Below are 25672 nucleotides of genomic sequence, written 5' to 3'. Positions count from 1 at the left end.
ACAACAACGGCTGACTTTCTCGAAATCTACGGCATAGACAAGGACTCAACCGGAACAGGATCGTAGAATCGAAGCCGGTGACCCGCCAAAAGAGCACCTGCTTCATCTAGCAAGCACGACAGGGGTTTTTCAGTGAGGAGAAAATCGGTTAAATTACTCCATCAAGCTATAGTATACGAGATAATGGTCTGGTTGACTAGTCTCCAGCAAATCAAGACTCGTGGGCCTTGTTGGGCTGAATGCTTGAGTCGGTGAGGATAGGAATCGAATACTACGTCGCGATCCTAGTGTGGATGGGTGCGTCAGAATTTGCATACACAAACAGATTTATGTAGTTGCCTGGTAATCTAGATAGCTATAATCGCCGATCTGTTGGGGCAGAAAACTAGACTCATAACGGAATATGCGGGGTCCAGTAGAACTGCCCAAAGCTTCTGTTGAAGAAGCGATATATAATGCTTGATCTAAACCTCGGATAGACCCACCGAGAGAATGGCGTTGCCTGCACTAGGGTCTATCATTGATGGGGTCTATACTGTCGACTAGAATCCGGAAATGGCGCACAGAACTGAAGGGAGATTTAGCACATAGCATTTGGACAAATCTCTGACCTGTCATTCAGTCACAGGCCGTTTACGATATGCGATGCCTGATTGAGGTCACTGAGATAAACACCGAAATCAAACGGAAGATAAAACCGGATAGTAGAGTCCGCAAAACATCGATATATTGCAGTATCAATATAGCGATGTCCGACGGCCGAAGACTTTCGCGAGTGAAAATTCTGCCATTGAAAACTGATATTGTGCTGCCTGAAATCTACGGACCATGTCTTTGGACCCTGTATGAAGTGAACGCTGCATTGGTGAGACATTACTGCGCCGCAATATACCTTAGATGCATCTATAGCTTTGTCCAATCGACTAAACAACCCACATCTAAACGGTGGGAGATCAAACCCAGCCAAGAAGCGATATGAAGACTAAACACCTTCCCGATTTGTACGCTTGTTTTGACATAGCTCCCGATGGCGTTAGCGCCAGCACTAAGCTACAGAATCTGATAACTCCACCCATCACGCCAGGGTAGTGGGGACTACGGACACGCCGCGGACGGAGTGAGTACGGAGAAGTTAAGAACTCATGCTAGGCATCAAGATTCAAGAATCGAAAGGCTTGGCATGATCGTGAAGTGCTTGTTTACTCGAACTAGTTTGTGAAATGGCTATCTCATGACATGGGGGCGAAAGGTTTGATGTCCTAGTTTCGGTCGGATAGGGCTCGGGGGGATTGAGACATGTTAAGCAAGGCTAGCGAAGTTGACACCTTCCAGAACATGTGCTACAGGACATGAAACAGTCACCCCAAGACAGGACAATATTAAGCTTATTCAGACAAAGATTCCGCCCTACACAGCGTGGCTGAGTTGATGTTCTGAGTTCTGACCCCAACCAACACCAGACACTAGGAATGGACCGTAGTGGAGTCAAACACCCGAGGGAGCCTATAAAAGCCCCTAAATTAGCAGCAAGTCCTGCCAAATCGCGGCCGGTGCACATGGCAGGCAGCATTATTGAACCTGGAAACCCCAAACATGGGACACAGCCAACCAACACGCCGATCGCGCCCACTTCAACCGCCCGCCCGCTCGTTCAGGGCTAATCCATACCCCATCAGGGCAGTCTCTGGAGGAATTGGCCCTGCCAAGCAGTATCCTTGCCTGGCTAGGCAACGCCCAAAGGGACGGGGCCTCTACACCCTACAGCACGCCAATGAACGGTGAACGTGGACCACGATCGTCTTGTTTCACCGGCGATCACAAACCCTGCTACTGCGGCTCTCGAGCGGGTTGCGTCATGAAGTAGAGGGCGGTTTGTGTCACGCTAGGAAAAAGGCGCGGGACCGCTTAGTTTACGAGTGGTACGTGATGTTGGGGGCGATTGAAAAGTAGACAATTTCACCTTCACCCTGCTACCCAAACGAACATGTCACTCCTTTCCTCCATCATCATGTTCAATAGGCTTCATTTTCGAGGTCTCTACGTTCTTTATCTACTAGCCTGTGCGCTCGTCGGCCTGATTGTCTGGGGCCTCTGGTTCGGCGTCAACTCAGACAGAGACAATGTCCCGACGTTACTGAATCAGTTGATTCCCGCTGGTCACTGTGCGTGCGAAACGTCGTTGGAATTTAAATGCGACACCTGTCTGCACTGCTCTGCGGACGCACCGACATCTTCTCCAGAAGAGAACCGAAAATACAACCCTCTTTACGACGCACATAATCTCTCCCTCAGTGACGCGCAATGCCAGGGCTTCTTCCCAGGGCTGTTCGAAGACATCAACCGTGCCCAAGGGCTATGGGAGTCGCGCGGCGGAATCACCACCGAGGACCTCGACGACATCGAGTTCGTCGATAGTATGGCGCGGGCCGCCATCGTCGACGGGCAGCTGTATGTGAAAGCCACGCGCGCTCACAACGACGACCACCGCCGCAAGATCCTAGGAACCCTGAGCTCCATTCACCGGTCACTAGTCACGAACCCAGGCGCAGCAGTGCCTTCGACAGAGTTCGTCTTCTCCGTCGAAGACAGACTGGACGATGTGGCTGGACCGGATTACCCTATTTGGATTTTGGCCCGGAAGCCCGACGAGGAGTCTGTCTGGCTGATGCCGGATTTCGGCTTCTGGTCGTGGAACAACGGACATACGGATCGGCCAATCGGTCCGTATAACGCGGTGGTGGACCGGGTTGTTCGGCGCGAGAAAGACGAGTTTCCGTGGGACGAGAAGGAGGCGAAGTTAGTGTGGCGAGGGAAGCTGAGCTTTGCGGCGAAGATGCGACGAGGACTGTTGGAGGCAGCAAGGGGGAAGCCTTGGGGCGATGTCAAGGAGCTGGACTGGGGGCGGAAGGACAATTTCATGACGATGGAGGATCATTGTCGATATCGATATATTGCCCACGTTGAAGGTATGTCAGTATAACAGTCGTTGAGGCGCTTGAGACTAATAGCTAAACAGGACGATCATACTCCGCGTCGCTGAAATACCGACAAGCATGCATGTCCGTTGTGATTGCACACAAGCTCCAATTCATCCAACACCACCACTACCTCCTCGTCTCCTCAGGGCCCGACCAGAACTTCGTCGAGGTAGAGCGGGACTTCACCGACCTGTCAGACAAGATGCAACATCTGCTCGACGACCCAGCACTCTCAGAGCGAATCGCCAACAACAGCGTGGCCACCTTTCGAGATCGATACCTCACCCCGGCAGCTGAAACATGCTACTGGCGCAAGCTGCTAGATGGGTGGACATCAGCGTCGCCGAAGATCAGCCAGGATGTTCAATCCTCCACAATCGCAGACGACGGCCTGCGCTTCGAATCATTTCTTTTGTTAGACAGTAAGGCGATGATGGACTTTTCAGGTTCATATTCGGCATGACAGCTTGCGCAAATATTTTCTTGTTCTGTTTAAGCGTTATAGAATATACCCAATAAAAGTCAATGCATGGATCCATAATAAAAGAATGACCTGAAGCCAATAACATTAATTCCACCTCTGCAGATGAGTGGGCTTATGAGGAGATATTAGAATGGTGGCGATATGAACTTGTGGCTGCAGATCCTGCTAGGGGTGAATGTGTTAATTCCGCGGGTATAGGGAACGAGATACGGAGTATTTTGGTAGGGGGGTTGCTATGGTAATAGACCTTTTCTTCTGGCCATAACGAAACCGTTCGAATTCCAAATTTCTTAAGAATTGTGATCCGGCTCCCAGGTGACTAGTGGAGGCCTTATTGGTCGAAGTTGACAACAATACTATTATCTGTGGCCATGGTTCGACCATAAACCGGTTCTTATACATGCTATTGCTGGTAGACCTCTAAATGGCTTCACACGTGGCAGGCCTTACAACCAATGTTCGCGGCAGATATACAAGAACAATTCTCCTTCAACAACTCAAAATGTCCGGGATCGGATGATTAAATCAAGGCAATGGCTACTCCAAACAGTGGTTGGTAGCCCATGAAGGATTGACATTTTAAATTCATTCGATAAACAGATCGAGATCAACAGGTTTGTTCATCTGCATGGATATGTGGACAAGTCATATCGCGATATTAAGGAGTATCTGATATGTCTATTTAGAACCACACTGAAAGGAATAACCAACCCCCCTAATCGATATCCCCTAAAGCTTTATGTCGCTGGGTAATGGCTAGAGTGCTAAAGAGCGCAGTTAAAAGACCCCGAACACACACGAAGCTATTAAGGTGGCTTAGGTACTGAATGGGTCAGGCTAGCATCTAGTTATTGTGTTAGGGATAAAATGGAAATAAGAAAGAAACTATACGGCGCAGACATGTAGCGTACATTGCAAGGAACAACGCATAGGCTATTATGTCATAGGCCTTATTCTGCATATCCAATGTTACACAGACAGTGATAATAGTAAGTTGGAATTAAAATCATATATGAAGGCTACCTAATTTAGCCACGCCATGGATGTTCTATCATTTACTGCACGCTCTAACCGTGTATGTTTATTTGTCGTAGAATTAAATGTTCTGAAACCGGTTCGGACGTACTTGTAGACAATTATTGAGTCGGAATTGCACTATTAGTTAAATTTCTTCAATAAATACTGAAACAAAAAATACCACTCAACTAATTATCACTCAAAAGACGTATCCTCCTTCAGTGCTATAATTAGGATCTAACCAACATTTATCTTGATCTACTAGCCATTTAGCAGCCTTCTATGACACACCGGAAACACTAATTAATGAGGAGAAGATAATTACAAACACTCCTAGCGTACGAATGTGATATGTACTATGATTTAAACCCTTCAGGAGCGATTATCCTATGTCATCTCGATCAGAGTGGGTCCGAAAGATGATCATCCATGCATATTACTCGGCCACATGATGACTTGTACTAGCTTATGCGATGTATAGGAGTGCGACAATGAAAAGGGGACCCTAGACGGGTTTCTGTCCGAAGTCAAATACATGTTCGGTTGACCGGAGGATTGATTCAATATTCTCATTTTGAACATCTTGGAAATGGATGCAGCCTACTTACCGACTAATCTCTCGAATGAGCTAGATGGAGGGGCCCAGGTGGCAGCCGAGGGCCTCTTGGTCAATACCTCTACGTCAATACTTCTCAGCTCTTTTCTTATCACATTCTGGCTCATCTACCGCCTCTTCATATACCCTCGCTTCCTCAGTCCCCTGAGACACCTCCCCAAAGCCCAGGTAAGCTTCACAATCCCCTACCACCTCTATCTACAACTCTAACACCACCCAAGGGCGGGTACCCTATCCTCGGCCACGCATTAGCCCGATTCAAACAGCCCCTCGCGAAAGACTACAGCCGGTTCATGCGAGAAGTGCCCAACGAGGGGATCATTCTCTTCCACGACCTCTTCAACACAGACCACCTCCTTCTCACGAGCGCCGCCGCTCTCGAGGAGGTCCTCTCCAAAAAAGGATACATGTTCGAGAAACCACGCGAGGTCCGTGAGTTCACGAGCGGCATCTTGGGCGGAGGGCTTCTCACCACCGAGGGAGATGTCCATAAACGGCATCGAAGATGGGTCACGCCGAGTTTTACACTGCGGAATACGAGGCTTTTGGCGCCGTTGTACTTGGGGAGGAGTGTGGAGATGGTAAATGGGATTGCAAGTGAGATTGGCGCGCAGGGACAGGGTAAAGACTCGGCAGGTGGTGTCGTGGATATGAATGCGTGGGCGACTCGGACAACACTGGATATCATGGGTACTGCTGGGCTAGGACGCAAGCTGAAGACGCTTAGTGGGTCGCGGGTCGCCATTCAAGAGGCCTACACCGCGGCGTTTACAGGGACCTGGAGGAAGACGTTCCTGTACGGCGCGATCTGGTGCAGACTGAGCTGGTTGATAGATTGGATTCCGTTCCGTGTGGATCGCCAGTACAGTACGGCGACTGACTATCTGAGACAGTTCTGCCAGGAGTCCATCGATGAGAATAGGCAGACGAAAAGAGATACTGGGGCTGACTCGCCGGATCTGTTGGCGAAGCTCATAGAGTCGAACAAGTTCACGGACGCGGAGCTGGTGGATCAGTTGCTGTCGATTTTGGCGGCGGGGTGAGTCTCACTGCCATACTTGAATGATCTAGAATCGCTAACCTCCAAAGACACGAAACGGTGGCTGCGTCGTTCGGCTGGGCTGTCTATCTCCTAGCCAGCCATCCCAGCATCCAGACCGATCTCCGCGCAGAGATCCTATCCTGCGCCTCTCCAGAGGACTGGATCACGCAGAACCCCGAAGTCGCAACGCGTCTCGAAAATATCACCCTCCTGAATGCCGTTTGCAATGAGACCCTCCGCCTCTATCCCTCCGTTCCGCTGACAGCGCGCGTCGCCGCGCAAGATACTTCGATTCTCGACTGTCCAGTTCCCAAGGGAACACCAGTAATGGTTGCACCAGGCGCCATCAACCGGGCACCACATCTCTGGGGTCCGACGGCGGGCCAATTCCGACCGGAGCGATGGATCGACGCGGCAACAGGGGAGGTGAATAAGAAAGGCGGCGCGGAGAGCGTCTACGCCATGTTGACGTTCCTGCATGGGCCGCGCAACTGTCTGGGATCGGGATACGGCAGGGCGAAGCTGAGCGTGATGGTGGCTGCGTTTGTGGCGGCATTCGAGTTCGAATTGGAGGATCCTCAGGAGCCGATTCTGCAGAATGGAAGACTGGCGACGAGGCCGGGGGATAGGAATGATCGGTTGATGATACGCGTGAGGCCTGTTGTCAGATAGCGTTGGGGGATTAGATAGACTGTCTGCTTGGTTGGGTGACCGAACCTTGATTTGACGTAAATAGGAAATCCATTTCTATTCTAAAAGAAATCTAGCGAAGATGAAAAGCAACGCGGTCTATAGTCTATAAGCAGAAGAGCAAAACAGTGAAAAGAGATAGGTGAACACGAGACCAAACAATAGCAGACACAGAAGGGCCAAACGCAGAAGTCTATCGCACAATCCGTCTAAGTGAACACCAGAAGCAGGATGAAGACGAAAGAAATCTATAACATATCACGGTGAGATAAAATGGAAGATGAAAAAAGAGACACGGGCAAGGCCCAGGTATACCTTCACGACGACCAGCCAAGCGGATTGGCATCCATAAACAAGCTGTTCCAAATGAGCAATCAACCTTCAAACTCCAAGAGTTGTTCTCCACCAGGGTTCGTTGTACATTGAATACTCCAAAATCTCATCCAGGTGACATCTAATGACCCTCCGGGACTGCAATGAGAGACGAACAGGTCCGAGATGTGTCGCCAACCGCTCTGCATCCGCCACATCCTGGAAGCTTTTGTCCAGCCAGGGTCTCAGCGAGCAGCAGTACACCTTTTGAGCCAGCAGATCAGAAATGGAGGACAGCGGTATATGGTTCGTCGGGATGGTGAGGACGTGGTGCGCGGCACGAGGGACAAACGGCAACTGTACTGGTGTCAAGAAGAATGCCAAAGGCCCACATGCATTGCAGTCGACTTACCAGCGCGCTCAATACAAAATCGACCCTAATTCTCAAGGCTGGAGTGCTTTGGATCTTGACACGGAAGTAGTCCCCGTCCTGGCTGTAGATCTCAGGGTATTGGAAAATCAACAAAGCCTTGAGGGCCTGAGCAAGACCGTTGGGTAGTTTGGGGAGTTCATCTCCTGTTGGATACAAATCTACCATCAGATCCACATCCTATTAACGCAGTCAGCTTGTTGCAATTTGCCCGGGTGTGAAGCCTGTCAGCTAGGTGCCATACCATGGTGGGCCTTGGGACCGGAAGTAACGATCTGACGGCAAAGCCGCCAATTGCCACAAGTTTGAGGGAGTGCAAGCTTGGTATTTCCTTGAGTCTGTCATGACATTTGAAACGACCGTCGGACTGGAGGCGAATGATGTGTTTGAGGTGACGAATCACTCGACGGACAGCTCTTCGCTGTTCGTGGAGCTGAGGATAGTCGGCCATGTCGGTGGTCGTTGCCGAACGATGCAACCGGCGAAGATGAGGAACGGATGAGAGGGCGCCGGAGGGAGTTAATAAGAATGCTATATTCTCTTGACCTCCGCTGGTCAGCACTATTGGAATCCTTTCTGCCCCAAATTCTTTGTTCCGCCGTGCCCCCCGAAACATGATATCCAGGCTGAGGCGCCCGACGAATGAGATATCCGGACATCCAATGAGGCAGCAGCTCTACGGTCTTCCAAAAAAAAAAAGCTAGGAGGTGATGTCAATTGGACCTGATTCACGTCTGTGTAACCAGAATGCTTTGGCTTAGCCTGAAGGGTGGCATTTTGTCTCAGACCAGCAGCCGGAGACCTTCTCCTGACTTGGATTTCACACGACTGCGATGGTGGCCAGAAGGAAACGACAAGAATAGTTCCGAGTGCTACTATTATGGGATTACGCAAAAGAATGGATAGCCTCATATTCTAGGGCGATTGCTAGTAAAGTAGGACGTAATATCACAAAAGAAATAATGAAAAACACAGGACAGAATCAACGACAAAGCCACTTCAGCTGCTACGTAACATGGAGCGGAAAGACAGAAAAGGAGAAACAAGTCCCATCAAAACGATCCGTTAAGCCTCAGAAACTCCTCAGCCTTCTCCTCAGACCCAAAAGCATTGATGGTAGGTGGCGAAGGCAAGCCCGGCCCTGCGCGCAGCTCATCCCGCAGATCCACAAATGCCTGCTGCATGGCCCGTCTTGGCCACGATTTCGGAGGGTTGCAGAAGATCTGCCAACAACGTCCAAATTGAGGTTCAAGGGCCTCCGGCCCCGGCCAGCGGTATTTCGGATCACACATATGGATGCTCAAGAGGTACGCCTCCCAGTAGACATAGTGTTGGTTCATCTGGCGAGCGTCCCGGCACGCCAACAGGATCAAGCTCTCCACAAGAGCGATCTGGGTGAGAATCTTAAACGGAGAAACCGTAGTAGCCCGAGCTGCCCCTGGTGGGATGCGTGGGTCATTGGACAGCATAAAATTCCGATCATCGGCAGCCGGAGCTTGAGTCGGAAGATCGGGCAGCGCCCAGTACGTGGCCGACTTTCTCAAAACCGAGACCCTTACGCCGTCCTCAATGCCATCATAGAAGTGTTTCTCGGGGATCGGAGCGCGGGAGTTATGCTGGACATGAAAGCAGGTTCCATCCGTACACGGGGTCAGGCCAAGGCCGGCATTGGCAATGACTGCAATAGCCCCCGGAACGTGCTCGTCGGGAACTACAAACTGAACGGACTGTTGGACAGCGTGAGTTAGAAATCTATCAGTATAACGGGGGCTTCTATCCTGCTTACCTCTGATGCTCCGGCCGCGCCGAAAAGATAACAATTCCAGTTCCACCCGACGACGTTCGGGATTCGATTCTCATCCAGAAGACGGCCTAGTTCAGCCAAAATAGGAAGTGGATCAGTGAGGGGTCCATCTGTGTCATCGAAGTCAGCCATCTTGATGTATCTTGCTTGTAGACTGGGTTGGTAGGGAAAGGATCAATCGTCGAGGACAGCCTGGTGGGTTTATATAGTCAAGAGATCAGCCTGGGAAGGGGCCTTCCGGCTATCATTCAGCGACCATGGAAAAAGGAAGATATACTTCTCTTCATTCCCGGGGACAGTGAATTCACTCCTCGCAGCTCAAAGGGTGCCAGGTACTGACAAAGAACTCACCGTAACGTAATGCATGGGTGGACTTGAAAGACTCCAACAAGAATGACTGGGTTAATCCTGGCCGAAACCTGGACTGAAGATGGGATGAATACGAAGTGGATTACTATATTCTAAAGTATACCGCTTCATCTTTCGTTGTTCCCCTTTCTCTCTTTGCTTGTGTATGCATGTGTCTTTTCTCATTTTCTTCTTGGTAAAGGGAATCGAATGTCGCCAGTAGGGCCAATCCTGGCTACTCATTATGCATTGTGTGGCGGTTTCAGATCAGGGATTTTGTATTTACCATCGGATGAGCTTCAAAGAAGATCAAAACGTGAGGAAAAGAAAGAGAAGTATTGCAACTCCTTCGGCCTTGACCAGATCCAGCGATTCTTGCCTGGTTGCCTGGTTGCCCGGTTGCCTCGTTGCCCGGTGGCCTGGTTGCCTGAAGCCTGAGGCAGCGCGGCACGGAAGAACACGTGCGCCGGGCTTCTCGTCGAGGATCCTTTCCTTTCTTTCCTTTCTCTCCTTTCTTCTTCCTTTACTTTGGCTTCCTTCATCCATCTCATCTTCATACAACTCATCATGTCTCCTGTCGTCGTGGCCTCTCCACTGCCCATTCCGGAACATGACTTGATCCCTTCTAGCACCTTCGCTTCCATGGACCCTCCCCGACCCTGTTTACGGTTGCCTTGGCAATGACGTAGCCGGTCGGCAAACCTCAGATCCAGCCTGCATTTATTAAGACCAGGTCCGTCGCATCCCCACGTCCTCGATCTCCAATCTCCTCCACACCCCAGACAACATGCCCTGGTCCATTGCTCTCCCGCAGGCGATCTTCGCCTCGCCCATCCTGTCCGTCGCGACCCCGATGGCCGGCGGTTCTCTGATCGGCTATCTCGTCAACGGTCAGTCCATTGATTCGTCTTAGACCTATTCGGTCGCTGACTTCAGCAGGCGGCGGCGGCACCAAGCGCAAATACCGATCCCTGCGCCAGCCTCCCTTCTACCCTCCGGTCTGGGTCTTCCCGCCCGTCTGGACCTTCCTGTACGCGACCATGGGCTACGCCATACACCATGCCACCGTCTCCGGCACCGTCCCTTCGCTGGCCAATCCCTCCGCCACCACCCTGCAGGATTGGGCCGTCACCTCGCAGTCCCTGTTCACGTCGCAGCTGGTCTTCAACTACCTGTGGATGCCGCTGTTCTTCTCCCTGCGCAAACCCAGCTACGCGTTGGCGGATCTCGTCCTGCTGGGCGGCAACGTGGCGGCGCTGATCGGCAGCTTGTGGAACAATGATCGCACGGCGGCTCTGATGCTGGTGCCGTATGCGCTGTGGACGGGCTTTGCGGCGTATTTGAACGTGGGTGTGGGCGTGTTGAACAACTGGACCATTGAGGAGAAGAAGCGAGGCGAGTAATTGAGTTGAGATCCAATCAACAGGTCCTGCTGTACTCGATGATGTGGATTGGCAAATTGTACGATATCTACTTTCGTGATTGTCTATGATATCCAGACTGTACTATTATACTTGTACTAAAATCAAATCGTGAATCTGTCAATTCCACCGATCTCTTAACCTAATCCGACCCCAACCACAGGTCTATCAACACTTGCGACTCCCCTCCTGCGCCGCCGCCTGACATCCACTCGCGCAGAGCTTCGCATGCCCCACCATCCCGGGATTCATACAATGAAGGAGAATGTTCTGAAAGTCCTCGTTCTCATACTCGCTGCCCTTTAGGGAGGTTTTGATATCGTCTTCCGAGAAGCCTGTCATGCTCATTAGCCTACCATACATTCTTTCGATTCAGAATCCAGGGCCTGATCTCATGGCCCAGGTGAAACCTACCCTTCTTCTCCATCAGCTCGTTGGCGCAGTAATCGAAACTCGGGGTGCATGTTTTATCGGCCACGACGGCGGAGGTGAACAGCGCTGCGATGCCGAGGAGGAGGGCGGTGGGTTTCATTTTAGGTGGATGACTGGATGACTCTAGAATTGTATAGTTTGTGTTATGGTGTGATCTGGATGGAAATGAAGTGCTGAGAGGAGTGTGTTTATATGGGCTGCCTGGAATGCTGGGTAGGGTTTGGTATGGCGTTTGTTTACACCGTCTGTGGGACTGGGTGATTAGGACTGAGTACTCGAAGACTTGGTGTCAGTGCTGATTGTTTCAAGAGCTTTCATTGACTCTGTTTAATGAGAGCAGGGGTTACAGATCCCGACGGGGTGAGCTGGACAGCCAGTTGCTCCCCTACAAATTAGAGGGTATGTCTAGTTCCCTTTTTTGTCTTCTGTATAGACTCTGATTCTATAACATACAGCAATAAGATACATCGAACGTACTCCACAACCTATCTACCACGTCAAACAAACCCATGACACCCATCCAACCCCAATCACGGACAATAAACATCAAAATGACCCGTCGAGCGATGAAAAGCAGCCACCCCATTCATCGTCACATTCTTCCCATCCTGCTGCAGCCCTCCGCCCGGAATGTAAACCCTTCCCCCAGACGCCGCAGCCTGCGTCCCATGCCTCGGCACAGGCACAGAATGCAACAGCTCCCACCGCTCCGAGACAACATCAAACGCCTCAGCCTGATCAAACACCTCAGTCTCAGTCCTAGGATTCCCCTCTCCCCCAAGCGTATACAACCTGTCCCCAACCGCCGCACTACAAAGCCCGCCCCTCGGCACAGACATACGGGCGTGACTCGTACGCCACCCCCTCTCTAGACTCGTCAAATCCAGCTCAAACACCGTGTCGCGGGTCTTCTCCTGCCCGAAATATCGCCCACTAACGACGTAGAATATATCCCCGATGACCGCCCCCGCCGCGTGCTGCCTACTGTCAGGGATCTCGGCCCCCGCGGCAGGAAGTCTCTGCCATGCGCGGGAGGACGTGTTGAACGTCGTGACGATGTTCACCGCATCTTGATACCCGTCTTGAAGAACGGTCATCCCGCCAGCCAGATAGATCATTTCATTATGGACACCGACGACGGAGCTTCCGCGTTCTGTGCCGTTGGGCATAGGCGGTAGATCTGTCCAGGTATCATGATAGATCGTAAGCGTAGGAGAGGCCCGACGCGACCCAGTTGAAGTCGAGACCGGGTACGTCAGGGACGTCGACTAGTCCGCCCAGGAAGTAGAGGGTTGTGTTGACGGCGGCGACGCTGGGGTGGTTTGCTGCGTAGGGGGCCGGGAAGGAATGAAACCGCATCTAGATGGGAGACAATGTGGTAAAGCACTCAATAAGTAATACTCGACTTCACCACATACAAATAGGATCCCCGATATGACATCTCAGATAGCTATGCCTGCACTCTAGACGAGAACGCATCGTGCGGGACGAATCCTCTCCGGAAGCGGCGATGCACTCTGCCCTACGGCTTCGGTGTCCGACCTTACGCCCGGCGTGCTTGCATTATTGGAAGTAGTGGATGAGATTGATATCGGCTGTTTATCTGCGTTCTGAAGGCAGCTGCATTTATGGGACTTTTGTTGGTAGCGTTCACCTCAACCTCCTATGTCCAGTATTTGTCGATTCCACCTGTTCCTCTCAAACGCTTAAGTTGAATCACCCTGATGCCGACTACCCTGGACTATCTACCTGATGTCTGCATTTATGACTCTGTATAATTGTTTTCAAAGAACCTATAGCGATCAAGATAGACCGTCTTGGCCAAGCAAACCTCACGATCCCCACTCGCCGATCTTTACAGCCTCAGCCAACGTGCAAAGGCGCAGGGACTTGGCATCGGGACGAAGAGACAATCCGGGTTTCTGACAGGGAAAACTGGAGATCGGGATGTCCGGAAGGAATATCTAGTCGGAAGTCAAACAGAAGAGAGCTTTTGTTGACTGTAGTATCAGACATTGTTGTCTGGATTAGTTTCCTGCATCCATAAGGGGCTTGGGTGTATAGGCATCATAGACTGTCTTTGATGGGTCCACACGATGATTTACTGGGTTGTTTGTGTCTACATGAGCATTCTGGCTGCCTCTACTACACGATTGAATTGAAGAATGCCATTTAACGCTCTATCGGTGAAAGTGGTGTCTAGAGGGGAAATGGTCATACAATACCTTTGATACCCTTAGTGATCCACCTCGGTCAATATCCCAAATGCTAATACCATAACCTGGAATGAATGAATGAACCTGAAAGAAGAGAACCCGGCAAGTGCAAAGAAAAGGTAAAAAGAAACCAGACCAGGGAATGATGTGATACAATCTAATGGAATCATCCGAGCAGTCAGCACTAGCACTGCATAGGCTACGCCATCCGGATAGCTTCGCCTGAGCTCCACCAGGAACGACTTTGCCTGAACAGGAAGGCCAACATCCCTCGCTTCGAGTCACTGGATTATTAATGCCATCCCCAGCCATTCATCCAGCACCTTGCGTCCTCATCAAGTGGGGTAATTGGGTTATCAACTGACGATGTTTCAATCTCGCCGGAGTCCGGTTGATCGCCGATCGACGTTTGCGTCGGTCTATTAAAGCATTAAGACCCGCTGTCCTCCAACACCGCGAGCAACCATGTATTTTCCTACTTTCGCATGTCTGCTGGGGGCTTTGGTCCTGCCGGCCATCACGCAGGCCTTCGAGCACACGCCGCTCGAGCTGGCCGTGCCTCGTCTGCACGCCATCAAGCAGCTGCATAAATCCACCGCCAGAGGCCTATCGCCACGCGCGCTGCCCTACACCGAGCACAACCTCTCCGTGCCCATCGACCACTTCCACAACGACTCGCGCTACGCCCCTCACACCTCCGACGAGTTCAGCCTGCGCTACTGGTTCGACGCCAGCCACTACCGCAAGGGCGGACCGGTGATCGTCATCGCCGCCGGCGAAACCGACGCCACCGATCGCTTCCCCTTCCTGTCGCAGGGGGTCGTCACGCAGCTGGCCAAAGCCCATCACGGCATCGGCGTCATCCTCGAGCACCGCTACTATGGCTCCAGCTTCCCTTTCGACTCGCTTGACACCGACAACATCCGCTTCCTCTCCACCGACCAGGCCCTCGCCGACTACGCCTACTTCGCGGAACATGTCACCCTCCCGGGCCTCGAGCACGTCGATCTCAGCCCTAAGTCCACCCCCTGGATCGCGTACGGCGGATCCTACGCCGGCGCCTTCGTCGCCTTCCTCCGCAAGCTCTACCCCGAGGTGTACTGGGGCGCGGTGTCGTCGTCGGGCGTAACCCAGGCCATCATCGACTACTGGCAGTACTACGAGCCGATCCGGCAGTACGCGCCGAGCGACTGCATCCGCGCGACGCAGGAGTTCATCGACGTCGTGGACCGCGTGCTGATCGACCACGCCGAGAACAAGACGCTCAATTCCCAGCTGAAGACGGCGTTCGGGGCGTCCGCGCAGTACGACGACGTCACCTTCGCCAGCTCGCTGTCTGTCGGGTTGGACGACTTCCAGGGCCGAAACTGGGACCCGGCTATCGGGAGCTTGGGGTTCAGACGGTACTGCGATAACATCACCGCGACGGACCTGCTGTATCCCGAGACCAAGAAGGTCGAGGACTCGATCAAGCAGATTGTCGACGTGGCCGGGTACGACGCGGAGAACGAGACGTTCGTGACGCAGATCCTCAACCACGTCGGGTTTCTCGATAAGCTGGTATTCTCGTACTCGGATGCCGATCTCGACTCAACCTCCGACTCTGACCCCAACCCTATCGCATCAAACAACTCCACCGCCAAACCCCTCCCCAAATCCTCCGGCACCAGCTGGAGCTACCAAGTGTGCACGGAATGGGGGTACTTCACGACCGGCACGGGGGTGCCCAACGACACACTTCCTCTGATCTCGCGCGTGCTCGACATCCCCGCGCTCTCGAGCTTCTGCCCATCGCAGTTCGGAATCACCACGCCGCCTCAAGTCGAGAACATCAACCAGCACGGGGGGTACGATTTCTCGTTCCCCCGCGTGGCGATCATCGACGGACTGGCGGACCCCTGGCGCGACGCGACGCCGCACGCCGACGGAACCGCCAAGCGCGAGTCTAGCGATGAAGAGCCGTTTATTCTGCTGGACATCGCGGCGGAGGACGTGTGGGATGGGGTGCGCGGGGCGGTGCATCATTGGGATCAGAACGGGGTGGTGGGGAATCAGACGGGTGTTGTGCCGAAGGAGGTGAAGGAGGTGCAGAAGGAGGTGGTGCGGTTTGTGGGCGTTTGGTTGGAGAAGTGGAGTGAGAGTAGGAATAGTACAGGCTTAAGGAAGGGGGTTGCACATGATCTGAAGTGATGGATATTTATTGGAGATAATGGATCGTGGGTCCGAGCGAGTCTGAACCGTGGTTAGAGCATGATCTATGCTGATACGAACGGATATGACTGGCTGTGGCGTTCGTATAAGTACTCGAATATGACATGAACTATAAAGAGTCTCGTGTCCGGTGATCTATCATCCCTCCATCTGCCCCAACTCAAGTATATCTCCGATCCCACCGACTACGCAACCCTAATCCTAACCTCACCACTACTAATCCCCCACTCAACACCATAAGAAAGCCCAGAATGAAAATCGCAATAATAGGCGGCGGCATCTCCGGCTGCACCACCTATCTCTTCTTAAAAAAGCACCTCCCGACTAGCATCGAAAGCATCACAATCTACGAAGCCTACGCGACACCTCACTCCCCAGACCCCTCATCTGAACCAGCCACTGCAAATGCACCCCCAACCCCAGTAATCGGCGGCGGACTCGCCCTCGCACCCAACGGACTCGGCGTCCTCTCTCGTCTCGACCCCTCCCAATCCCTGGTCAAAGATATCGCACGATCAGGGTACGCGATCAGTACTATGGCAATGAAGACGAAGAGCGGAGCGCTGCTGGCGGAGATGGACGCGGCGTCGTCTCCTATGCTGGTGCCGGATGCGTTTCTCTCCCCTGGCACTCGCTCTGACGCGGAGTCTGGTCCGAAATACTCGGATGAAAACCGTCCTAAACTGCGAATGAATACTATAGCGAGTAGTCGACACGCGCTGTGGGGGTCTTTGCGGGCGAGAGTGCCAGATGAAGATGTGGTGAATAGGAGGGTGAGGCGGGTGATTCCAAGGGCTGATGGGTTGAATGTTGTTCAGTTTGAGGGTGAGGGTGAAGGTGTAGAGCAGGTGGAGGTGGATCTGGTGATTGGAGCGGATGGGTTGAGGAGCGTTACGAGACGGGGGATGTTTTCCAAGTCTAAAGAGGGTGAGGATGAGGAGTATGAATATGGACCGAGATATGAGTATGTTCCTACCCTAACTACTCTACCCAACCTACTTCGCCATACCGATATCCACCACGCTAACTATACCTAAGAGGCCTCATCGGCATCGGCGGCTTCACAACCCTGTCTCCCTCTCTAAAAGAGCACCTAAAACCAGGAACAATGTCCCTCCTCTTCAGCGGCAACGGCTTCTTCGGCTACTACCCCAGCTCTTCTCCACCCTCACCCAATTCAGGAACAGTATCCTCATCACCATACACCCTAACCCCCCCATCCACCACCCTAACCTGGTGGTCCACCTACGCACACCCCTCCCCACCACCGACTCCATCAACCATCTCCCTCTCCTCCATAAACGCAGACCTAAAGTCCCGGCACAGCGCCTGGACCGACCCAATCATCCAATCCATCCTGTCCTCTCTCAGCGTGCAGAATATCTATCCGACATGGACATCGCCCGTTCTGCCGACGTGGGAGGCACACGGGGTGGTTCTTGTAGGCGATGCGGCGCACGCGTTGCCTTCCACGAGCGGGCAGGGCGCGAGTATGGGGGTTGAGGATGCGGAGTGTTTTTCCTTGTTTCTTGTCCATTCTCTTTCTGGGTTAGGGGAGGGGGGAGAGGATGGGGATGGAGATGGAGAGAGGGATGGGGAGGTAGTGAGAACGAAGAGGGTGATTACGCAGGCAGCAAGACAGTATATTGATCTGAGAAAGCCACGCGTGGAGAGGATCCTGAACGATGCGCAGAGGAAGCAGAATGGGAAGAGGGATGTAGGGTGGGTGGGGGAGAAGGTGATGTATGTTTTTTTGTGGATTCTGGGTGAGTACACACCTCTTCGGGCTCTTTTGTGGGTTTTTTTCGGGGTTAGATTGATTGTTTCATTCTCCGGCTGTGTATTTGATGCCTTCGTTGGTGATGTCTCAGCCTTTGTCATTGGTTTCTTACATGTCTTAGTGCTCGTCGAGGCAGGACTTCTACTGACTATAGTAGGACTTTTTCCCGGTCGACTCTCGCGAGCAAACAAGGAGATTGTGGATTACAATGTGGCAGAGGATGTAGACAGGGTTCTTGGGAGAGAAAAGGAAAGCTGATTCTGCTTAGTTTCATATCATCACGTTTTAATGATACATGTCCTATTATTCTATTCCGGACAAAAGACTAAATTCTCTATAAGGTGTCCACGAACATTGGAATGAACAAACAGTTTGGACTCGGTATGATTGAAGCCGTTGAGTGAGAATTCAGACATAAACCAATATTATTCCACGACACTATTAAGCATATTACCAGTGATAAACAAATAGGTAAGTAACCCATCAATCCAAATTCCGCACTCCCAAAGCATGTCCCCCATCAATTCTGTACGCTCCCTCCCCCTTGCCCATTTCCGGCTCCAGCCCAGCCTCAAAATCAAACGGCCCGGTAACCGGCGGCCCGAAATCCTCGTTCTTCGGCTGACCCGCCACGGTAGCCTCGGTGCCCTCGGCGCGTCGGCCCTGCGGAATAAACACGTCGTAGTAGCGCGGCAGCACCAAGCCCAGCAGGATAGCGAGGAGGCAGAAATGGGCCAGGATGAATCCGGCGATCATCATGGGGTCGTAGCGCAGGGTGTGGAACTCGGGGTACGCGAAGCTGAAGATGATGGCGAGGATGGGCGCGCTGACGTACCGCAGCAGGACGGGCCAGAAGCGCGGAATGTTCCAGTTGCCGTTGCCGCCGACGACGGCGTTCAGGTCGCGTCGGAGTTGGTTTCCCTGGTTTTGTTAATATTTTTCTTTTATGATACGGGGAAGAGGGACATACAGAGTAGAGTGCCAGATACCAGAACCGGCTGAGGAAAGGGTTGCGACCCCAGAAACTGGCCGCCTTGATGCTCGGGGTTGAGGCCAGGAAGACCGACGCGATGGTGCACACGATGTACAGGCCAAATCCAGCACCAGCACCCGCCTCTGGCATCTCGACGCCGTGCGCAACAGCTACTCCGACGATCTGCCCGCCAAAGTAGCCAAAGTTGTACAAGAGGAAGGCAGGACGTCCAGTCTGGCTGACCACGTCTTGCCAGCGGTAGACAGTCGTGGCGCTGACGAGCTCCGACCAGACGACGAAGATCAAACAGATGTTGTTGATCCAGCGGTCGATTCCGTCCAGCAGGTAAAATCCAAACTCCGTGCAGTAGGGCAGGCACATGAGGAATGAGATGATGGTGAGAGCAGTGACGATGACCGGCCGAGGAAGCTTGACGCCGGCGTCGACGGCCAGCGTGGCACAGGCGTCCAGCATCACGAACGCAGAACTGAACCCGAGAACCACCAACGTGAAGAACAGGAGAATAGCCCACCAGTTCGCTCCGGGCATATGAAGGACCGCTTCAGGCAGCGTGAGGAACCCGACGACAAATGCGCCCAGTCGCTCGCCGTCCTGCGGCCAGCGTCTGAGGTACCCAACAACGCCGAAGACCGCAAACGCAGCGAAGTTCTCGAACAGCACGTTACTGCCGCAGATCAGGACTGCATCCATTACAGCATTCGAATGCTTGGCGTTGTACGACGCATAGGAGGTGAAATAACCAAAGCCGATGCCAGTCGAGAAGAAGACCTGTCCCACGGCAGTCTGCCAGACCGTGCCGGACGCAAGCTGTCCCCCTCGCCACGTCGCCCAGAGCAGCTTCACGCCCTCACGGGCGTTCTCGAGGGAGCATGCACGGCCCACCAGGATGATCGTGGTCACGATCGGGAGACCCATGGTCCAGTACACAACGCGACCGGTCATGCCGACGCCCCGGAAGATGGAAATCCAGATCAAGAACCAGATGAACGCGCTCCATCCGACCGTCTCCCCCAGCAAACTCACATACGGGTATTTCGTATAAGCTGCCACCTCTTTATTCCCGTCGGTCAGGCTCCCGGCGATGGGATCGGGATTGGCGACGACATCGCCCATGTAGAATTCCTCGATGCGGTTTTCCCACGGCAGGGGACTGGTGAAGGAATTGCGAAAGTAGTTCATGATCCACGCCAGGTTGACCGTGAAGTACTGCGTCACGATAAAGCTGACCAGGACCGGCCCGATTCCCACGCCTTTCAGTCGCTTGTTGATGTTGTTGAAGGCGATCACCGTTCCGCCGCGATACGCCTGACCGATGGAGATTTCGAGGATCAGAGCCGGGATAGCGACGGCGAAGACCGCGAGGAGATACGGAATAAACCACTGCAGGCCATAGTTGTTGTAGACGACGGAGGGGTATCGCAGGAGGTTTCCCTGGCCGGCGCAGCCGCCCATGGCAGCGAGCAGAAAGGCCGCTCGCGACGGCCACTGATCTCGACCATCTTCCGACTTCTTCGGCGGAGGAGCGATCCAAGCGACGGTCTTCTTCAGACCATTAAGAATCTTCCCAAGGAAGCCTTGATGCATGCGCTGCGACATCGTGACGGCGACCGCATGCGGTAATTCAGTGCAAAACAAAGACAACAGAGGTCAGTCAGAAATCAACGAGGACATCAGCGCGAGCTTTTTGTAGATTTGCGACCGCCAAGGGGCAGGCCTGTGCCATGCGAGACGGGAATGGTCGAGCCATGCCAAGCGCGTAGAGGCATTCTCATCCTGCCAGCAGGTTTGAAATTTCAAGATAATGGGACCCATGCCAAGGTCTTGGACGCATGGCACTACTCCGTAGTACGACGGTGGTGTCGACATGGCGATGTTGTTGGTGAGAGGGAGATTGCCTTGTATGCCATCCAATCAGGTTTCCCCGGGGCCGCCGATGCTGCCGCTTTGGGTTAGCGGGGAAGCACGTGGGATCACGTGCGAGGCAACGGGATGCCTGAAGTCGTGCCTGAATGATGCCTGAAGCATGCCTTACTGCCTGGCGGCGCCGGTTGCGGCCGCTGACTCGTGACTCTCGATCCGCAATCCTTTGTCTTACTCGATGGCTTCACGTCCAGTAAGCACCCCGCCAAGCCCGCCCTTGGCAGTCGCGCAATCCCACGCCTGTGATTGCGAATGCAGGATCGAAGCTTGTGGCGGACTAACCTCGTTCTCGAATGAACGCTGCCTCTAAGACCCGCGCGGTTTATCCCTGCACCAATCACGGTGGATACAAGCTTAACACGAGACCGCCATGGGGCTATCCGGACATGGGGCTATCCTGGCAGATTGGCATCGATCGGGATGGCGGAGCACGCAATATCAGGTCCAAATGATGGTACTTGACTTCTAGCTGAAGCATGGGCTAGAACTGAGCCCTACAGATATTGTCAGGTGATTGTCTGTGTATATGGTGTCGTTTGTAGTTGAGGCTCGATCATGCGGTGCAATTTGCGTTCAATATTGGATTTGAACAACGCTATTTATCCGATGCCAGCTACGGGTAATTTAATCTGGAGATTGATGTACTAGTATTTCGATTGGAAGTTACTGTCAAACCACCTGGGTCGGTGTACTTGGGTACGACAGGACGGGGAAATCGATTGGAAAGGAGAAGGTCAGCCTCACTAGTCATATAATGTCAATGACAACGATCCTCTTGAATCAAGAAATCCATAGACATGCCTTTCGTTTGAATCTTGTTCACATAACTCTAAACATTCCAAGATCAGCATCTCACATCTCGATTTCCCGATTCCAGGCATTCAGTATATACTTACCTGCTTTCACCTCTCCGCAGTACACTCCTCTATTCTCACACTCGCTACCCTTGCATATTCTAAGCTACTGGTGCTGATCGGTTTTGCTCTTTGCGAGAATTTGTAATATAATCAGTTATTTGTCTATTAACCGTCCTGACGTCGTCAAATTCATAATGACCGGAGTGGAGATGAGTAGGCAGCTAGCAACGTTTGTATAACTTCAAACTCTTCGTTGGAAAGTAAAGGATGATTCCAGTCGCCAGATAGCATAGGCCAGAGAACCCTGTCCATCGAGTGTCACTGCAATACACGTGGATGATTTAAAAGCTTACCGGTGTCGAAAGATAAGACGCCAAAGTAACAGATGTATAAAGCGCAGAGCAGGCACCAGCAAATACCTGGTAACTACCACATCAACCTCAGCCCAGCTACTCACCTAACAAACCCCCCTCCCCTCCTCCGGATGAATCATATCCCCTTGCACATACGCCATATAGTTCCAATAATCCCTCTGCCTCCCCTCTCCATCCACCGTCGCATTCCCCGAGAACCTCGCCGTCCAGTACGCACTCCCCCTCGTATGCTCCCCAAACGCATACAACCCCGTATTCAACGTCCTCCGCCTCCCCGCCAACGTATTCCCCTTCTCCGCCTCAATCGACCACTCGCCCACAAACGTCGGAAACCTGCCATCCCCGGCCGACGCAACCGCATCCTCGCAGATATACTCAGTGATATTCTCCCCGGTAGCCCGCCGCCCCGCGAAATAGTAATTATGCACATCGAAGACCAGGTTCGTGGTGTTGGCGAAGTGTCCAGACCAGAAGCTGACGGGCCGGAAACTGCCCTGCACGACGACGGGGATCTGGCGATTCACTTTCTCCACCTTGTCGATCACCGCCCGCAGGTACTGCAGCGTCCAGGCGGCCCCGTCGTCCGATAGTGCAGCGGGGGTCCCGAACGCCGTCATGTCGGTGTTGTCGACTGGCTCGTTGATCGGCGCGATGGAGTACCCGTCTGGATGCTCGGAGGTCTGCACGAAGTCGATGACCGCGTCGATGACCTCCAGCGAGTACGCCAGGGCAGTGTCGTTGTGGAACCAGCCGTAGTGGCCCTCCGCTTCGCCGAAGGGCATGCCGTTGACGCCGCCGGGGAGGGAGTGCACGTCGATGATGACGTGCATGCCGTGGCGGGCGATGGCGTAGGAGGACAGGCTCCGGAGGAAGGAGAGCTGGTTGCCGCTGTAGAGCTGGGAGCCGGGGACCTTGGCCCAGGCGGCGTAGGTGGTGGGGATACGGAGGGTGTTGATGCCGGCGGCGTGGAGCGTGTCGATGTCGCGGGTTGTGATGAAGCTGGCGTACCGCCGCTCGAGGATACTAGAGCATGCAGGGCCTTGGTTGGCGCAGAGACCCCATTCGTCCGGGGCGCCCAGCGAGTTGGCGGCCCACCAGGTGCTGTCAATGGTGGACTCTTGACACAGCCAGCCGCCGAGGTTCACGCCGTGGACGGTGTGGGTGCGCCAGTCTAGATATTCGGCGGCGGCGGGGGCGAGCAGGGAGAGGAGCGGGAGGATGTGCATGGTCCAGAGGTGTAGAGATGTGTTGGTGTTTGCAGTGAGTTGACTCGGATGCGATGAGGTTGTTTATATGACTTGCGGCTGTCCACATCGGGAGGATTGTTTCATTGTGTCCATTGCGAAGTCAATGTTTCGGGGATTTCTATTTCGTTCCGAGGGAGAATGTATAGTACTTCTTGGTCCTGCGTGTTGCTACGGAAGAAAAATGGACCAAATCTCGTTGAAACTCTTCACGATGGCCCGTCCGGTTTCCTCCACATCCCGACTTCTATATCAGTGCGCAGATCCATGGGAAGAGATACACCGAGTGATGCACATTTAAGACACGGATATGATTTCCGTGATTGAATGGGCCTGGTCTTGTCGGATTTTCTTCAATCCTAAACCGAGACCGCAGGCTCCATCTTTATGTAGAAATCAGAAATAAATAATGTTTATTTACGAGGTAGCCCTAGGTGGTTTGGCTGTGTTTTGTGAGGAACATCTCGCCTCCGCTTGGAGATCATTACCCCCAAGGTGAATATATGCTTTCTCACTCCAGAGAGACCTCTGGACATGTGAAAGGTTGAAACAGACCTTTAGTCGGTGGACCTCGAGATATATCATGCAGGACATCATAACCGCCAAGCTTGGCTCTTTAGATGACGTTTTTCGATGGCTAATCAGCAGGCGAGGTAGTTGAGAACTGGGCGATTATTATCACTAAATTTCGATTCCAGAACAGGTTTGGTAGGGTGGTAAGTTCTTTTACGGCATGAAGAGTGGGTAAGATGGCGATCTTCTTGCTTTTGAGATCCTGGTGGAAGGTAAGGTGTGTTTATGTACTCTTTCTCTACAATCTTAGAGTTGTTCGTCCAGAGAGGAAGGCCTGTTCTTTGAGGGCGAAGCCGGTCTGCGAATCCTGGTCAGCCGTATTTAGCTTGGTTGTTACTTGGGGACAGATGAAGGAGGCATACCGCGAGAGTTGCTCTAAGTTTAAGTCTTCCGGACGTAAATAATCCCATCGAAAAGGTATACTCACTGATAAATATGTAAACAAAAAAATAAGATACCAGCACTCAAGACTTTCACATAGATCAGGTTTTACATGATAGCCAAGCTCGGTCGATCTCTTCTATACTATAAGGTGGATGTGTTTAGTCGACGTTATTCCATTCATTCTAAATCTAGATACTATAAGAAAGCAAGCTCCTCAGTCACTATAACTCCGCACGAAAACCTTCCACAGTAAATTAGAATCTAAACTTGATTCTGGTTCATTCCTAGTATTCATCAACATCATGTAGCTGCAGATTATTACGTTCATTTCCCTTGTCTAGAATGATAATGTTCGTGATTGTGTTCTAGATATTTGGTGCGCTATCTACTCCATGATAATCCATCATTAAATGAAGACGCCTCACTCCGAGACAATCAAAAACAACACAAACATGGATCTCTGTATCTCTATTCAACCGGTAGAATTAATCCTTGAATGAACCCGATGCATCCTGCATCTGCACACATCCTTGGACAAAACATAAGGCTGAGAAAACAGACAGTCGGTAAGCCCCGACGACTCCGACCTGCACCAAACAAAGCCGCAACTAACTCAAAGCAGAAAATACATCACAACCTCAACCACCAACCACTCAAATATAAATCTAAATATATCTGCCAGGCGAACCGGCATCTCAGACAAGGAACAAGGGATGAATGATCCCCCAGTATCCAGCCCACCGACCTCCCTGACAGATGACGACAGACGAACAGGGATCAGACCCCGTCGATCCCCCGCGCCTCAAGTCTTTCATCCATTCAATTTAGATCTGGCAGCCTGACCCTGCCCTTATTCCCCGACCAAAAATAGCGCCCGCGCCGCGTGGGGATGAAATACGATGTCGGAGCCAATCCGTCTCGGACTGGTGTCTTGGATATTGGAGGGTACGTCATTGGTTACACTTGTTACCTTGCTTACTCATGTCTGACTGTCACTGTCCTAGTTACTGCCTGGATTACTATTACTATCGAACTCTGGTAGCTAATGCATATACGAAAGGGTGCCAAAAGTCCATCTGATCTGTATACTCTCGTTGATTCTAGAACCGACACCGAGACTAGCCACGCATCGCCAGGTCACTCCGAACCACCCGACCATCCGTATCCTCCGCGTCTCGGAAGACAAGGCCAACCAGCAGGCACGGTATTTCCATTCTCAGGCAAATCCGTACAGTCTACACGTCCAGCGTAAGGCGAGCAGGATACGAGATCCGTGCTTGGCGAGCGGGAGGGAGAAACAGGAACAATCGGATAGCTACCCAGTGATGGAGAATTCAGGGAGATGTCTTGGATTGGTAGGTGAGGTCGTACTTTCGTTGCCTGGTGGATGTGAGATAGATCCGAGAAAAGTGAGGGAATATGGGAAGGAAAGGTATATAAAGGTGTAGATATCCCGTCGATTCAGCTCTCATCACCACCACCATCATCATCCTTAATCCAGTTCAGACAGTCCAGTCAAACAACCAAGCCAAATTCATACCGTCC

The 25672-nt window shown here is 52.5% G+C and overlaps 11 protein-coding genes across 11 annotated transcripts; 5 read left to right on the top strand and 6 right to left on the bottom strand.

Moving 5' to 3' along the window:
* Nucleotides 1-2008: 2008 nt before the first annotated feature.
* Nucleotides 2009-3468, top strand: P170DRAFT_407076 (DUF821 domain protein; the record flags this gene model as incomplete). Its single annotated transcript, XM_024846665.1, has 3 exons — nucleotides 2009-2452; nucleotides 2567-2966; nucleotides 3017-3468. The coding sequence occupies 3 exons, from the start codon at nucleotides 2009-2011 to the stop codon at nucleotides 3439-3441; spliced, it is 1269 nt and encodes a 422-aa protein (XP_024706594.1). The 3' UTR covers nucleotides 3442-3468.
* Nucleotides 3469-5068: 1600 nt separating this feature from the next.
* Nucleotides 5069-6809, top strand: P170DRAFT_353370 (cytochrome P450; the record flags this gene model as incomplete). Its single annotated transcript, XM_024843979.1, has 3 exons — nucleotides 5069-5263; nucleotides 5317-6134; nucleotides 6185-6809. 3 exons carry the CDS (start codon nucleotides 5069-5071, stop codon nucleotides 6807-6809), a joined length of 1638 nt encoding a protein of 545 aa, XP_024706593.1.
* Nucleotides 6810-7036: 227 nt separating this feature from the next.
* Nucleotides 7037-8020, bottom strand: P170DRAFT_474835 (nucleotidyl transferase AbiEii/AbiGii toxin family protein; the record flags this gene model as incomplete). Its single annotated transcript, XM_024853183.1, has 5 exons — nucleotides 7037-7075; nucleotides 7143-7184; nucleotides 7317-7496; nucleotides 7552-7749; nucleotides 7814-8020. 5 exons carry the CDS (start codon nucleotides 8018-8020, stop codon nucleotides 7037-7039), a joined length of 666 nt encoding a protein of 221 aa, XP_024706592.1.
* A 601-nt stretch (nucleotides 8021-8621) lies between these two features.
* On the bottom strand, nucleotides 8622-9505 carry P170DRAFT_425531 (uncharacterized protein; the record flags this gene model as incomplete). The annotated part of the gene is made up of 2 exons (XM_024847643.1): nucleotides 8622-9296; nucleotides 9356-9505. The coding sequence occupies 2 exons, from the start codon at nucleotides 9503-9505 to the stop codon at nucleotides 8622-8624; spliced, it is 825 nt and encodes a 274-aa protein (XP_024706591.1).
* A 1046-nt stretch (nucleotides 9506-10551) lies between these two features.
* P170DRAFT_163829 (TspO/MBR family protein) lies at nucleotides 10552-11365 on the top strand. The gene is made up of 2 exons (XM_024842583.1): nucleotides 10552-11182; nucleotides 11306-11365. Exon 1 carries the CDS (start codon nucleotides 10762-10764, stop codon nucleotides 11122-11124), a length of 363 nt encoding a protein of 120 aa, XP_024706590.1. The 5' UTR covers nucleotides 10552-10761; the 3' UTR covers nucleotides 11125-11182; nucleotides 11306-11365.
* On the bottom strand, nucleotides 11311-11674 carry P170DRAFT_474832 (uncharacterized protein; the record flags this gene model as incomplete). The annotated part of the gene is made up of 2 exons (XM_024853182.1): nucleotides 11311-11477; nucleotides 11557-11674. The coding sequence occupies 2 exons, from the start codon at nucleotides 11672-11674 to the stop codon at nucleotides 11311-11313; spliced, it is 285 nt and encodes a 94-aa protein (XP_024706589.1).
* Nucleotides 11675-12104: 430 nt separating this feature from the next.
* Nucleotides 12105-12743, bottom strand: P170DRAFT_474831 (galactose oxidase; the record flags this gene model as incomplete). Its single annotated transcript, XM_024853181.1, has 1 exon — nucleotides 12105-12743. The coding sequence occupies one exon, from the start codon at nucleotides 12741-12743 to the stop codon at nucleotides 12105-12107; it is 639 nt and encodes a 212-aa protein (XP_024706588.1).
* A 1386-nt stretch (nucleotides 12744-14129) lies between these two features.
* On the top strand, nucleotides 14130-16111 carry P170DRAFT_509297 (putative extracelular serine carboxypeptidase). Its single transcript, XM_024854661.1, has one exon. It carries the CDS (start codon nucleotides 14256-14258, stop codon nucleotides 15978-15980), a length of 1725 nt encoding a protein of 574 aa, XP_024706587.1. The 5' UTR covers nucleotides 14130-14255; the 3' UTR covers nucleotides 15981-16111.
* A 160-nt stretch (nucleotides 16112-16271) lies between these two features.
* P170DRAFT_464232 (FAD-dependent monooxygenase) lies at nucleotides 16272-17543 on the top strand (the record flags this gene model as incomplete). Its single annotated transcript, XM_024852228.1, has 2 exons — nucleotides 16272-16965; nucleotides 17040-17543. Coding segments are annotated over exons 1-2 (930 nt in total), but the record flags the coding sequence as incomplete, so codon positions are not given.
* A 647-nt stretch (nucleotides 17544-18190) lies between these two features.
* P170DRAFT_455509 (sodium:neurotransmitter symporter family protein) lies at nucleotides 18191-20639 on the bottom strand. Its single transcript, XM_024851532.1, has 2 exons — nucleotides 18752-20639; nucleotides 18191-18702 (listed from the first exon to the last, which is right to left on the bottom strand). Exons 1-2 carry the CDS (start codon nucleotides 20369-20371, stop codon nucleotides 18265-18267), a joined length of 2058 nt encoding a protein of 685 aa, XP_024706585.1. The 5' UTR covers nucleotides 20372-20639; the 3' UTR covers nucleotides 18191-18264.
* A 1370-nt stretch (nucleotides 20640-22009) lies between these two features.
* On the bottom strand, nucleotides 22010-23152 carry P170DRAFT_446391 (putative cellulase; the record flags this gene model as incomplete). Its single annotated transcript, XM_024850786.1, has 1 exon — nucleotides 22010-23152. The coding sequence occupies one exon, from the start codon at nucleotides 23150-23152 to the stop codon at nucleotides 22010-22012; it is 1143 nt and encodes a 380-aa protein (XP_024706584.1).
* Between the last annotated feature and the right edge of the window lie 2520 nt (nucleotides 23153-25672).

This window comes from Aspergillus steynii (assembly GCF_002849105.1).
Source record: "Aspergillus steynii IBT 23096 chromosome Unknown P170scaffold_3, whole genome shotgun sequence".
In the NCBI taxonomy this organism is placed as follows: domain Eukaryota; kingdom Fungi; phylum Ascomycota; class Eurotiomycetes; order Eurotiales; family Aspergillaceae; genus Aspergillus; species Aspergillus steynii.
This window is presented reverse-complemented; position numbering and strand designations above follow the sequence as displayed.